This window comes from Elephantulus edwardii, unplaced genomic scaffold, assembly GCF_000299155.1.
Source record: "Elephantulus edwardii isolate Elephantulus edwardi_28Jun2011 unplaced genomic scaffold, EleEdw1.0 scaffold00024, whole genome shotgun sequence".
Lineage (NCBI taxonomy): Eukaryota > Metazoa > Chordata > Mammalia > Macroscelidea > Macroscelididae > Elephantulus > Elephantulus edwardii.
This window is the reverse complement of record NW_006399774.1, coordinates 12256648-12272204: the sequence shown is the minus strand read 5'-3', so window position 1 is coordinate 12272204 and position 15557 is coordinate 12256648. Positions and strand designations below refer to the sequence as shown.

The 15557-nt window shown below is 48.1% G+C and overlaps 1 protein-coding gene and 1 pseudogene across 1 annotated transcript in view; one reads left to right on the top strand and one right to left on the bottom strand.

The window, feature by feature from the left end:
• The window catches only part of TMEM181 (transmembrane protein 181), a 62099-nt gene that overhangs the window by 11706 nt on the left and 34836 nt on the right, over positions 1-15557 (bottom strand). Inside the window, exons 6-9 of the mRNA XM_006882761.1 lie at positions 9453-9563; positions 4847-4927; positions 1381-1480; positions 34-164 (exon numbers count right to left, since the gene is read on the bottom strand). Coding sequence (XP_006882823.1) covers positions 34-164; positions 1381-1480; positions 4847-4927; positions 9453-9563 — 423 coding nt within the window. The remainder of the gene's footprint in view (positions 1-33; positions 165-1380; positions 1481-4846; positions 4928-9452; positions 9564-15557) is intronic.
• On the top strand, positions 11527-11829 carry LOC102860579 (annotated as a pseudogene).

The window sequence follows — 15557 nt, the reverse complement described above, 5'->3', positions numbered from 1 at the left end:
AGGGTGAGGCTGCGCGCTCGGGGCTGCGCTCACCTGCACCCTGATGCCGTGGTACACGCACAGCCAGAAGAGCAGCAGCGCGCACAGGAACAGCGACTGGAAGAGGTCGTCCAGCATGCCCGGAACCCAGCTGTTCACCAGGAAGGACAGGGGGAAGAAGGGGTCTGCAACGAGCGACAGGGGGTGAGCACATGTCCTCACCACCCCCAGCCCACACCACCCCCAGGCCCAGCTGGGGACCCTTTCTCTCCCTCCCTGACTTGGTCCCGCACCAAGTCCCAGCGGGGACACCCTGCCCTCCTTCTACATAGTTCTCATGGCTCCACACCCGGCCCCAGGGAAGGAATGAATACCTTCCACATGATCAACAACGGCCCAGAGCCTCTCCTGGACCACCCGGGGAGCCCTTTCCTCCCTTCCTGTGATCAGCATGGGCCCACATCCAGCCCAACTGGGGCACCCTTCCTTTCCTCCACTTACTTATCATAGGCTTACACCCACCCCAAGCCCATCGGAGGACCAACATGGGGAGCCTGTTCCATCTCTCCACATCCCCCACATAATTATCACAGGCCCACTCACAGGCCCAGTGACGGAATCTCTTCCCTTCCTCTACACAATAAATATCAGCTCACACCCTGGGCCCATGTGGGGGCCTCTTCCCTTCCATAATTTACTAGAGGTCCACACACAGTCCCAGGGGGGTGTCCTTTCCATCTTTTCATGTGATCAACACAGGCTTCATTCCACCTCCAGCCAGGGTACCCCACTACCTGAGGCTCAGAACTGTCAGCCTCTCCTGGGTCAGGTCAAAGAGAAAGTGGGGAACAAAAAGCTAGTTTTTTAAAAAAAATTGTAGGTATCAGCTCACAGACTGCACCAGAGACCTTACGGGTTACAGAGAGCAGTAACTGAGCTAATAGGTGCAAAGGACCCGTTACATGTCCTAGTCCCAGTGCCAGCCCAGCACGTTCCTGTGCCCTGTGGGTGCCCTGCGGGCTCAGCCGACGGGCCAGCTCAGGAAGCCAGCCCCTTAGAGCAGGGAGAGACCAGGCAGCAGGGCGACCACCTTCAGCAAGACTCACAGCGGCTGTGCCTGTGGCCGGTTTCACTCTGGCCACCACAGCGAGCTCTACTCTTACGAATCCCAGGCACCCACCTCATCCTGGGCAGCTGAGAGCAGAGGCCAGAGAGTGTATGGGGGACCCTCTGGAGGGCAGCTGCTCTCTAGAAGCTCTGGCGCCTCAGCCATCTCTCAGGTTCCTCTCAGCTCTAACCCTCCAAGAGGAGAGCTGGCAAACAGAATGGCACGCACCATCTCTCAGGTTCCTCGAGCTCTAACCTTCCGAGAGGAGAGCTGACAAACAGAACAGGACGTACCGTTGTAAAGCAGCAGCAGAGGCAGCAGGATGGACATCCACTTCTGCTCGATGCCCCAGTCCCGCATGGAAAACTTGCGCAGCGAGTGTGCAAACAGGCACTGCAAAGCAAGGAGCACGTTACTGCCTCACGGCACCTCCCCAGCCATGGGGCTAGGGCTCAGGCGAGACTAGCCATCAGCCAAGCTGACCACCACGGTCCCAATGACCACAGTGAGGACTAAGAGTGGAACAGCAAAGAGGTCCCAGCAGCCCTCAGCAGGCCACCAAGGGAGCCTGGGACTCAGTGACCCTGTAACAACAAGAGCACCCCACCACCACCTGCGTCAGGATACCCAGGGCAGGCCATGGCCGTGGGCCGAGAGGAGAGGACTGGACAGACACACGGGGTCCCCAGAGGAAAGGCCTCAAGAGCACAGCTCACAGAGGGTCCAGAGACATGGTCATGTGTAAAACATGTCCCTGAGAGGCACTGCACCCAAGGGCGACACTGCTCAGCCTATAGTCTCTAGGCCTGGGCTCTGTCCTGTGACCCGAAATAAAGTAGTACATTTCCAGAGAGTCTGGGATACCTGGACTAGGGGAGGAGTTCCTCAGTTCAAGTTAGCTGAGAAGGTTCTAAGTTAGAACACACCAGGGCCTGGACCAGCTCTCTGCGCCCCAGCGTCAGAGTTCAGACAATAGACCCACCAAGAACAGGCAAGGACTTCTGACAGCCAATATAAAGGTCGGCTCTCCAGGCTCACTGACCTGGCGTCCCCAGCTGTGTCTTGAGCACCGTCATCCCTGCAGTCCCATGCCAGTGGGTCCTACCCTCCCACCCACACCAGACCCCAAAGAGCATCACTGTCTGATCTTACACACCCACCACGGCCTGCGTTCCTGGACATGGTCCACTCAGCACCGAGAGCTCATGAGTGGCAGTGGGAGAGGTCACTGCTCCACGCCCCTACATGCCACACCTGTCCACAGCGAGTGGCTGGAGGCAGAGCAGCACCTCAGAGGCAGCAAGACTGGAATCTCTCAACTAGAGCTGGTACCTGGGACTCGGACTTTGAGCCTCCTAAACTCACGAGGGACCGGCAGCAGCAGCTAAGGCCCACAGCAGTGTCAGATGCGAGGCCTCACCGAAGTGCCTTGAGGCCTGAGCCATTGTATCAAGGGTTGGCTGAGGGAGGGAGGTGTTGGCTAGTGTAAGCAGGGAGTGGAAGCTATTGGAGTGGCTAAAGGGGCAGGACAAACACATCCACGTCAAAGGGGGGACCAACACTGAATCAATCGGTTACCTCTGCAGTGGGGAAGTGCCTTTCCTCTACTCCTTTCAGGAAAACGCTTATCTGTCAGATATTGTTCTGAAGCTGAGTATCCAAGTTAATAGGAAGGAAGACCGGCCATCGACTTCCAAAATAACCGGTTTTCAAAACCTCTACATACAATAGAGCAGACTGAGAGCAGACTAGCAGCTACGGCTCCTAACGCTGAGCCCTCACAGTGTGAGACATAAAGGAGGAACAAGCAGCCACGAGTAATTGGAACATGAACTGCGAGAGGGATGAACATAGAAGACTGGACACTGTCCTTGGAGAGGGACAGAGAAGAGGAAGAGCCTGGACATGATGGACTGACACAGAAACTAGGGTACTGAGGGGCAGAGGGACAGGTGTGTCAGAGTCAGTGACATTGGCTCAGGATAGGACAGGCTTCAGAGGTATTGTACTAGGAGACACAGGTGACTCAATGGCACATCGCAACAATAACAAACAAGGTGTAAAGGTGTATCTCCACCTCCCCAGTGATCAATGCTCCTCTTCACCCCTCGGGTCCTGTGGGGATGTCTGCTTTCTAAGGGTAACACGCACACATGGCACAATCTACTAACTGAAGGTGAGGAAGCCTCAAAGCACTCGGTGACAAAGATCCAACACTGCAGCTCCCAGGAGAGGCGAGACTTTAACACCGGGAATCAGAGGTTCTCACGACAGGACCAGTGAGTAACAGCACGATAAAGGAAGACTGAAGCTGCCAAGTTACTCCTTTCACTTGGATCTACAATGAATGCCCACAGAAGCAGGACCTCGTTAGTGTTAAAAAGGAAAATTGTCACTCTGAAGACTGAGGTACCTCTGCCCCTGTTGTTGTTGTTTAATGCCGTCGAGTCGTAGACGACTCATAGCGACCCTATGAACGAACAGCCTGAGCACTGTTCGTACATAGAGTTTCCGGAGGCAAGCCATTTTGGAAGTGGATGCCGCTCCTGCTTCCAGGCTTGATTTAGTCGGGAAGCTCCAGCCAACACTGTCCACCATGGGTGCCCATTACCACGATTGGCACATCACTGTCACAGGCTTCAGCATCACAGCAACCACGAGTTACCTCTGTACAGCAACGCACAGACCAGTGCTATACCACCTAGAAGAATGTTTGACAGGAAAACAATTTGAACCTGGCTGCTCTGCCCCTAGCCATGGTATTTTCAACCACTTCATGGGCTTGTGAAAGCTGGACAATGAATAAGGAAGACCAAAGAAGGACTGATGCATCTGAGTGGTGGTGGTGAAGAATACAACCTAGACCACAAACTGTCAGAAAAATGAACAGCTGGAGTGCTCCTCAGAAGTAAGATGGTAAGACTCTGTCTTCCTACTCTGGATGTGTTATCAGAAGGGACCAGTCCCTACAGAAGGACACCATACTGATAAGATGGTCAGCGAAAACATGGAAGACCCTCACAAGACTGCCTGACGCAATGACTGCAACAACAGGTTCAATGACAACAGTGGCCGGGCCAGTGCTTTGTCCTGCTGCATATCAGGTCACTGTGAGGCAAGACCAACTTAACAGCACTTAAAAAAAACCCCAAAAAACATCTCCACCAAATAAGTTAATGTCTTTGTGAACACAACCTCAGGTCCCACATGAACCAAGTGTCCAGACAAAGACCAAAGGCCAAAAGCTTCTGTATAATTTACCAAACATAAATGTATGTATGTATGTTGCATCTCTAGGCAGAGAGGTGATTCCCACCAGAGCTGCATCCGCCATGTGTGAAATGGTATCACCCGTCACAGCATCGGCGCGTGCTGTCATTGCCGCACGGCACACAGGTCACTGCACAGAGGTGGGTCACGTAGGCTGTGATCCTTCAGCACCACAGTAAACACAGATTGTTGTTGTTGTGTTGTTAAGTGCCGTCGAGTTGCAGGCGAATCATAGCGACCCTATGAAGGAGAGTCCTCGACGCTTGGGTGCCTTTCATCCTCTCTCCAGGTTCATAGGGTTTCTGGAGGCAAGCTATTATGGAAGTGGATGCCACACCTGCTTCCACAAATACAGATTAGGGTCAAATAAAGTCATCCCTTTGATGAGGGGTCTCAAAGAGTTGCACTAAATCTTCCACAGGTTCACAGTGAACCAACCAGCTCTGTGCTGGCTCAAATCCTGACGGCGTGTTGGAAGATGGCACTTACGGTGACAATGAAGGTGAGCACCACGAAGACAAATCGGAACCAGATTTCCAACTGGGAGAAGGCAGGGTCGTAAGTCTTCCACTGACAGGGGAGAGAGGTAAGATTTTAGAACATGCCTGTGCCTCCAAGCAAATGTAGTAGAGTGGTAATAATAGAGTATCTCCAGACATGAGGACATATAGAATTTAAATATTCTTTCTCATACTTTCCTACATGCTCCAGTTACTTTACACCAAGTATCTTTTACCTTGATATTGAAGAAAAGACACCAAAAATCTTAACTATCAAGAGAAAACCATTTCAAATTGTGTGATGTTGAGCACAGCACCTGTCTGTCAGTCTACTGTGCTGTGGTAGCTTGTGGGTGATGCCACTGGTATGTCAAATGTCAGAAAGGTCCCCCATGGTGGACAGGTTTCAGCAGAGCTCCCAGACTAAGACAGACTAGGAAAAAGGACTGGCCATCCACTTACAAAATAGCAGGCCTTCAAAAATTCTATGAACCACCAAAGAATGTAGGCAGCTACAGTATTAGAGGTAGAGATAGGACAGGATCCAGATCTGTTATTGAAGGGGTCACTATGAGGAACATTCAACTCAACCTAACAACAATGATAAATCTTGTGGCTAAATTATTCTATAGTCACACTAAGACCACTTGGATTTTAAAAATCAATTATCAACCTTGTTAGAAAAAGCCATGGTTTCTATTAAAAGTAACATTTTAAGAATGAAAAGTTTAAGTAAAATGTAAAGGTGTGAATCCTAACCAAACCAGTAGGCTGCACGTGGAGCCATCAGGTGGCGTGCCGACTGGCATGTGCCTGGTGACTGCCCAGGTATTGGAAGGAGGCTGCAGCGCTGGCACCAGGGTGGAGGAGGTTCCCTCTCATGTCAGTCACAGCTGGACACTGTCACAGCCAGACACCTGACCGGACCCAGGACTGCAGTGCCCTGGCCGTGACCTTGACACCATGGGGACGGGAGATGGTGTAACCAGGAAGGGAAAGGCCTGGCAGTTTGTTAGAAAGCAAGCAACTCTCAACCACAACCACCTCACCTTGCCTCTCCATTCCCAGGTATTTACCCAAGGGAAACAAAAGCACATATTCTCACACAGACTCGCACGCCACACTCACAGTTCTGTTCACAACTCCTCAAATTGTTGTCCAAGTACGCGTCAGCAGGTACGTGGACAAACTGACCGGGGGGTACCCACCCAGGGGAATGCTACCCAGCAACAAAGAGACATCAAGTCTGAATACACCCCAAATTGTCAATCTATCGCAAAATAATGATGCTGAGTGAAAGAATTCAAACACCACACGGGACAACTATACAAAATTCTAGAAAGTATGAACTACAGTGAGGAAGAGAAGAGCAGTGGTTGCCCAGGGGTGACAAGGGGAGGTGGGAGGTCACAAGGAACCATGTAGGGGTAATGGTCACTATGTTCATCATGACGACGGTGGCCTCTGCCTGGGCAGACTTGTGTGTACACATGTACACACACATATTCAAATGGGTCAAATTTAAATATGTTTCAAAGTGCCTCAGTTACACCGCAATAAAGTTGTTCAATAAAAATTAAGTGTTAACAACTGATGCTGCAGTAAGTGGAGAGCCACAATGTGCATATGAGCTCTCCTGACAGAGAACCGGGCTCAAAGAACCAGGCTCAAATCCCAGCTTCTTCACGTTTTATTTCTCCTCCATTAAATCAGCATGCTATTCCTTAACTTTGTAGAATTCTCATGACATCTCAATGATATGATGTACAGAAAAGTTTAGCATGATCTATTGCAAACTGCGTTAAGTTTAGTCAACAACAACAACAAATCACTGTTAATAAACCCTACACTGTAACACGCCTGCAGTGGCCATTGTTAACAGTATTCAGAGTTCATGAAAGCATCCTTCGCAGAATGCTCAGCAGAGATGAAGAATCACTCGTCAACAGGAACATAACACGCAAACAGGAAAGTGTGGACTATGTGTCTAGATTTAGAAAACTGACAAAACCAGCAAGTGAAAAAAGAAATAGCACCATCAGATTTTTCTTCATGACAAATTCTGCTTCATGAAATATGTTTAAAGTAACAGTGCAGAAGGTACACGGTTACAGCTTGGAAAGGTACAATTCTGCCAGAACCATGAACGTGCTGGATGTAGGTTCTGAGCCGACAGAACTATCTACGTGGTTCCAGCAGACGGATATTAGGGGCTGAGGAGTTGCGCTGGTGCAGAGGTGGCGTCCCCCCAGGCTCAGGGCTTGGGCTTTTTTCTGACAATGATCAATGTTTGGTAGTACAACTGAGATCTCAGCTTTTTAAAGTGTACTCTACCTTTTCCAAATTTGTGCTGAAAGACAGTGTGCAGACAGAAAGGAACGCACACCCCACAAACCTATGCAAATAGCACTGTGGGTGAGCAGCGCCCCCCACCTGCCGTCCTCCCCTCCCCTAGGTGGGCTGGCTTGGAGGAAATGCCTTCCTGAGTGACAGGGCAGCAGAGGGGACAGCACAGATTGCTGGGCCGCTCTCGCACACACTATGTACCAAGTTATAATTGGCTTGTGTCAGTCACCGTGGCGTTTATGAGTGACAACCACACTCTCATGCAGTCAAGAATGTCTGTACAGGCACACACGCCTGTTCACCTGTCTAGAGGGGCTGCTGAGGACCACGCGGCTACAGATGGTCAGGCCCACGTCTTCAGTCAGCACGTGCACACGTTGTTATTAAACCAAGGTGTGCTCTCACCAGCGGTGTACGAAGGCACCCGCATGCTCACCACATGTGGCATTTTCAGTGCTTTTCGTTTCTGTCTTTAAAGGAGCTTTAGTGGCACAGTCAGTAGGAAGGTGCTCTGTTAACCCACAGGCTGTAACTCTCCCCCAGTTCGAATCCACCAGCAGTGCGGTGGGACAAAGATGGGCCACGTCCTATCGCGTGACTCACAGGCCCAGAACCTGAAGGGTCAGCTATGAGTCGGTTCCGGTCTGACGGCAATGACTTGTTTATTTTTTGGAGAGTGAGTGCACAGAAGCCCTGGTGGCACACTGCGTTTCGTGCCACGCTCAAAGTAATGTCACTGGTTACGATCATCTCGAATCACCTCACAACCTTGGAACCCCGATGGAGAGTGACCTTGAGGAGGAACAGACTTGGCGACAGTGGTTTTGTCTCTGAGTGCGGAGAAGCATCACTAGAGGGTTGAAAAGACGTATCTACCCGTAGAGCTGATGCATCTTCATAAAGGTCTAACAGTAGCTTATAATGGAAAACCTGATTCAACCGTCCACAAATCCACACAAAGCCACTGCTTCCAAGTCAAAACTGCCTCATCGCAACCATCCAGTGGGTTTTCAGAAGCCACGGCGTCAAGGGCTTACTGTTCAGGTCTTTCCTACACTGTGACTTTCTCTTCTGATCAGAAAGCTCGTTATGGGACATGGAGGACTACCAAGAGACAAAATACTAGTCCCAGCACCAAAAGATAGCCTTCTAGACAGTTTTCTATAATCTAACTATAACTCGGGTATTTTTTTCTCATTCTTTTTATAAATCGGTCTGTGGTTGGTGCTGTGTCCTCTTTGGCAAGCATCCTGAGGCCTTAATGGAGGGGAAGTGGCTGGAGTTTCTGCAAGGGCAGGGGAATAATCAGGAAACAGTTAACTGTGACGGCTGCACAGCACGATGGTGAGGACCCAGGTCAATGAACTGTGCAAGTGAAAAATGTCACAGTGGCAAATGCTTTGCTGAATATATTTTTCAAAAAGATTTTCATAAGTGGTTGGGGCTGGCTGTGTGATTAGAGGGCAGGCCACCTGGAGGCAGTGCACCTCGTCAGGAGAGGTCCCTGCAGGGTTTGGGGACACTCGAGAGTTGCAAGAGGGTGCTTGTCTTCACAGGACAATGTGCTGGCCACCCCCCACCCCCTCTCAGCAGATACCACTCGCTCGCTCTCACGTTGAGAGCACCACGAAGGGTTTCTGATTTCTATGCTGCTGCTTCCACCTAGTGGTGGTCCTAAGGAATTAGTGGTCTTTGTAGAAATTCTTTAAACTTTACAAGTCTCCAATGTCCAAAGAACATTATTTAGATGCTAATATTTATGTCAAACAGAAACAACAACATAGAGCTACGTTGGTCTAGTGGACAGAAAGTTACGCTAACAAGCCCAAGGTGGGTCATTTTAATCTGCGGTTCTCAGGCTTGGTTCAAATTGTTTTTCTGTCAAACCCTCTTCTAGGTGGTATAGCACTGCTCTGTGAATTGCTGTACAGTGGTTAACTCGTGGTTGCTGTGATGCTAAACATTGTGACAGTGACGTGCCAAATTTGATACTGGTTACCCATGGTGGATAGTGTTTGGTGGAGCTTCTGATTAAAACAAGCTTGGAAGCAAGAGTGGCATGCACTTCTGAAACGGCTTGTCTCCGGAAACTCTATGAACAGTGCTGAGGCCTTTCGTTCATAGGGTCGCTATGAGTCGTCTATGACTCAACGGCACTTAACAACAACAATATTTATGTCAGTAACTCAATAAAAGATGGGCATGAAAACGTGAGCCCTGGAAACCCTGCCAGCAACCGGCATACTCACCGTGAAGTTCATCTCCCTGATGGGCAGCTCCAGGTGTTCAAATCCCACCATCACCGTGTACTGCGTGTAATTCAGGTAACCCAGGTGAGCCACGATGATTTCTGCACATTTCTGCAAACACACAAAGCAAGTCTGTCTTGATTTAAAGAAGAGAGGCTGGTGCTTCCAGCAACTGACCCTCGAAGCAGCGCGTGTCAATACAGATGCTCAGAATGGACCGTCGCCAGGGACCAATCCTTTAAAAAGGCCTAGAAAAAGTCTGCCAGCAGCCAAAACCTTTCTTAGAAAGAGCCGAATGTTATTTCTGAAAACAAACAACAAACGACTTCTAATCCCCAAGAAGCTTTTCCCTTCAGATGATTCAAAACCACCTGTCACTTGGGTCAAGGTATGTACACAAGGACACAGGTCTGTCACTTTGGAATCCACACCACACTGGGGGGACGTTAGCCGAGACACACCAATCACACCCCACATGCTCCCTCCTGGCCCTTCTGCTATCGCTCTAATGACGCAGAGGGGCAAGGACTGTCCTTTCTCCTGTCAGTCGGCCAGTCCCCACGCTGAGGCCTGTGATCACCAGCCACTCTGGAATCTCTGCTAGGAGGTGAGGTGTGTGACACGGCTGGTGTGATTATGCAGGTCTGTCTGTGACACAGCTGGTGTGATCACGCAGATCCCGTGTGACACAGCTGATGTGATCACGCAGGTCTGGTGTGTGACATAGCTGGTGTGATCACGCAGGTCTGCATTGTGACACAGCTGGTGTGATCATGCAAGTCTAGCTGCTTATTTCTCTGCCAGGAGCCCTGTCTCTGGCCCTCTGACAGTTAGGGTGCTGCTACTGATTTCCAGCAGTTCTTCCCAGAGTGACAAGGCAGGAGTCTCTTTCTGGGGTGCAGAGGTGAACAAGGATGCAGCTTAGACTCCCTGAATGGGCACACGGACACAGCAACCGTCCCCAGCACACTGACCCTCTACACTACCAGGGTCACAGCAAAGCGCAGGCACTGCCCAGAGTACAGAGTCCACTGGCCTTCAGGAAGAGCGTCAGCGCGAGCTTAGCTCTGAAGCCGGAGGTGTCAACTCCACAGCTAGGAGGGGAAAGCACCAGATATTGGCTTCCAGGGTCAGACAGTCAAGTATCAAATGTCTGAGATCAGGAAGAAAGCTTAGTATCACAGGATTCACCTGTAAGTGCTAGAGAGGGATGTGGGATGGTCAGTGGGAGGAAGTTAGTCTAAGGAACTGGAGGGAAAGTGCAGAGGGACAAGGGAGCTTCCAGTGTCAGTGCAACAAGAAGGCCACGCATCAAACTGTCTCAAAAACTGCAGCTCTGAAGACAATTTTTTTAATAGAATTTTAAAACCTCACAGAATCCAGACCTTCTAGTCACGGAGACTGGCTCATTCTCCAAAATCATTTCTTGGAAGTCAGAATAAGGCCAGGCGCCAACTGTGTAACAGACCATTGGACACTCTAATTTCAAATTGAAGCTAAAGAAAAACACGTCTCGAAGTAGCAAAGTGTGACCTGAGTTCATCTCACTGGAATGTTAAAAACCATCTCAAGAAAGATTTGATGCCCTGAACACGAACAAGCGAAGACCAGGTGCATTGTGAATGATCTTAAGGACATCAAACATACAGAAAGTAAAATGTCATTAAAAAGAAAGACCAAAATGAAAGTCAGAAGAGACTCTGAAAAGGATGGAATAAGAAAGCTGTGCAGAGTATTTCGAGGGTCTGGTGAAGAAGGCAAAGCATTATTATAATGAAATGTGCAAAGACTAGCAGTTAGAAAACCAAATGGAAGAGCATGCTCAACATTTCTCAAACTCAAAGAACTGAAAAAATTCAAACTTCGAGTTGTCAGGATGAAGAATTCTATGGGCAAAATATTGAATGGATGGAAGGAATACACAGTATCAACACACCAGGAAGAACTGGTCAGCAACAAATTATTGCAGGAAGTAGCATACAAATAAGAAACCATGTTACTAAAGGAAGAAGTGAAAGCTGCACTGTAGGCATTGACAGAAAAATAAAGCTCCAACAGCGGCCCGCGGGGAAAGATGGCGGACAAGGAGAAGAAAGAGGAGGAGAGCATCTTGGACGTGTCCAAGTACATCGACAAGACCATCCAGGTGAAGTTCCAAGGAGGCCGCGAAGCCTGTGGAATCCTGAAAGGCTTCGACCCCCTCCTCAACCTCGTGCTGGACGGCACCATCGAGTACATGAGAGACCCTGATGACCAGTACAAACTGACGGAGGACACGAGGCAGCTGGGCCCAGTGGTGTGCCGGGGCACGTCCGTGGTGCTCATGGACGGCATGGAGGCCATTTCCAACCCCTTCATCCAGCAGCAAGACACCTAGAGGGCACGGCAGGGACACGGCCCCCCATGAAGACCACCGCCCAACCCCATCACCCAGCAGTAGGACGCCTGGCGGGGGGGGTGCCACAGTGGGGACATGCCCCTCCATGGAGGTCATCCCCTACCATCCAACAGCAAGATGTCTGTGGGGCACAGTGGGGACACAACTCCATGCAGGACATCCCCAGCCCCCTCATCCAGCAGCAAGACACTTGGGGGACACAGCAAGAACTAGCCCCCTCCCCTGCTGGCCCATCAGAACCCTTTTTCTTTTCGTATAGGTTTTTGTTTTGTTAATAAAACGGCAAAACAAACAAACAAAAAAAAATAAATAAAGCTCCAGGAAACAATGGAATATCAGCTGGATTGCTTTTAACAACAGATGCAGAATGAACATGGTGACTCACTAGTCTTTGTCAAGAAACTTGGAAGACCACTATCATACCAACCGACTAAAGCAAAATCTTACTGAAGATGATTAAAACAACAGGAGTGGTGCACAGATAGGAAACTTTCAGAAATCCAAGCACGATTCAGAAGAGGCTACAGAACAAGCAATATCATTATTGATGCTGGACAGACCTTGGCTGAAAGTAGAGAATGCCAGAAAACGTTTGTGTTTTACTGACTATGCGAAGGCATTCAGTTGTGTAAATGTTAAGTGCCACTGAGTTGAGTACAATTCACAGTGACCCTTTGTTGTGTGAATAATACCGAGAAAAAAGAATTTCAGAATACAATTTGTATGTCAGGGCTGTCTCCTTTCAACAGACCTATTCAATCTGTGTGTGTCTGTTTCCTGTATTAGGGCAGTGATTTGCATGTTGCTGCTTGTTAGAGCTTAGATAGTATACACGTGCTTGTTTATCATTTCCTTAGGTCCATCAGTTGCTATACTAAACCAGAGCTCCCATGTTAAGACAGCCTACGATAAAGGCCATCCACTTCTGAAACAACAGGCCTTCAAAAACCCTATTAATAATTGAGGAACACTTAGCTGGACCGTGGGACGGAGAGCTCATAAATTGGAAGACACTAAAAAAATGAGGAACTGTGGCAAACATTCATTAACAACTGAAACATGGAATGTGCAAAGGATGAATTTAGGAAAATTGGCAATTGTAAAAAAATGAAATAAAATGCACAAGAATCAACATTCTAGGCATCAGAGAGCTGAGATGGACTGACACTGGCCACTTTGAATCAGATATGACTCATATCATGCCAGGTGTGAAAAAATAAGGAGGCATGGGGTTGTATTCATAGTGAAAAAGACCATTTTACGATCCATCCTGAAGTACAACGCTATGAGTGATAGGGTATCACCTAAATCATGGTAACAGCAGCCAGGAAATCAGGAGACAAATTGCATTGGGGAAGTCAGCTGTGAGAGACCTCCTCTCAAGAGTACTGAAGAGCAACAACGTCAGGCTGGAGACTAAGGTGCACCTGATCCAGGCTATACTCTTCGCAGTTACGTGCTATGCATCAGAATGTTGGACAGTGAATAGGGATGATAGAAAGAGAATTGATGTCTTTGAGCTGTGGTGCTGGAGAAGAGTATTGAATATACCATGGACTGCTAGGAGAACAAATAGGTTTGTCCTGGAGAAGGTGAAGTCAGAATGCTTCTTGGAGTCAAGGATTCTGAAGCTTCGTCTGACATACTTTGGGCATGCTGCAAGGAGGGACTGGACCTTGGAGAGGGATATCATGTTTGGGAGAGTGGAGGGATGGTGCAGGAGAGGAAGACCCTCGGAGAGATGGATCGATTCTGTGAGTGGAGTGGTGGGAACGAATGTGTTCGAGACGGCGAGGTTGGCACAGGATAGAACGGCATTTAGGGCTCTTGTACATAGGGTCGCTATGAGTCGCAAGTGACTTGATGGCACGTAACAGCAGCAACAACATACAAAAAAAAAATATTAATGCAAATATTAATCAAATGTATGCACCAACAACTAAAGCCAAAGATAAGAAACTGGAGATTTTTATCAACTTTTGCAATTTGAAATTAAACATACAATAAGAATTCATTTCTAATAATTGGTGACTAGAACACAGAAGTTGGGAACAAGGAAGAAGGACTGTTGGTTGGAAACAATGGAGTTGGTGACAGAAATGTGTTGGAGACCAAATGACTGAATTTTGCACAATCAATGATTTATTAATTGCAAGTATCTTTTTAAAAAGCACATACGGTGGACCACACACATTAAGACCTCCCCTGATGGGTGGTAGAGGAATCAGACTGACTATATCTGGGGGAAGAATTGTTGGAGAAACTCAGTACCAGTAGTCAAAACGAGACCAGGTGTTAACTGTGGAACAAACCACCAGCTCCTCAAGCAAGTTCAAACTGGGGCTGAAGAAAATAAAACACACACACAAGAACTAAAGGACGACCATAAGTCAATTTCACCTGAATTTAAAAATCATCTTTAGATTTGAGGCACTGAACACTAATCATCGAAGATCTGATAAGGTGTGGGATGACTTTAAGGGTATTAGCCAAGAAGGAAAAGGGTTATTATTATTATTATTATTAATAACAAAAGGGTCATTCAAATACAGAGGAGAAAGAAAAACCCGAAATGGATGTCAGAAGACACTCTGAAATGTGCACTAGAACACTGAAAGGCCAAAACAAAGGGACAAAATGATGCTGTAAAAGAACCAGACAGGTGCATGAAGGGTCTGAGGCTGCCGGACGCCTGACAGTCACCAGGAAGTTCAATCCTTTTGTCACCTCGGACCAAAGCAAGAACCACAAACGTCACTTCAGTGCCCCCTCACACGTGTGCAGGAAGATCGTGTCCTCCCCGCTGTCCAAGGAGCAGCAGCAGAAGTACAACGTGCGCTCCGTGCCCATTCGCAAGGACAAGGTCCAGGTGGTGCGAGGACATTACAAAGGTCAGCAGACTGGCAAGGCAGTCCAGGTGTACACAGAGAAGCGTGTCGCCTACATCAGAAGAGTGTGGTGTGAGAAGGCTAACGGTACATCCGTGCATGTGGGCACTCACCCAACAAGGTGGCCCTCTCCAGGCCGACACACTGGATAAAGATCACACAAAAATTCTTCAGCATGAAGCCAAATCTCAGCAAGATGGAAAAGAGAAAGGCAAATACAAGGAAGAACTGATTGAAAACATGCAGGAACGGATGCAAGCTGTTGAACAGCCACTGTTTAACTAGATTTCTGAGTATGCGTCCTTGTCAATATTCCAAAATTTCCCTCTCGTTCAGAAGTGGCTCTATAAATCTGCCTTTGCAATTGTGACTCATAATTTTAAAATTTTAAGAATTAAAAACTGGAAATGTTTTCCAGTTGCAAAAAAAAAAAAAGACCTGAACAGATGTTTTCAAAGGGCAGCTCAAGAAAACAAAGTATTATAATGAAATGTGTAAAGAGATGGAATTAGAAACTCAAAAGGGAAGAACTCACTCAGCATTTCTCAAACCAAGAGAACTGAAGATCAAATACAAGCCTCAAGTTGCAATAGTGAAAGATGTTAAGGACAAAATCTTGAATGTTTCAGGAAGCATCAAAAGAAGATGAAAAGAATACAGAGCATCCAAAAAATTGGCTGGTGCAGAATCATTTCAGCAGCAGATGATTAAGAAACAATGGTAATGAAGGAAGAAGTTCAAACCGTACCGAAGGCACTGACAGAATAAGGTCCCAGAATTTATGGAATAACAACTGACATATTCCAACAGATGCAGCCC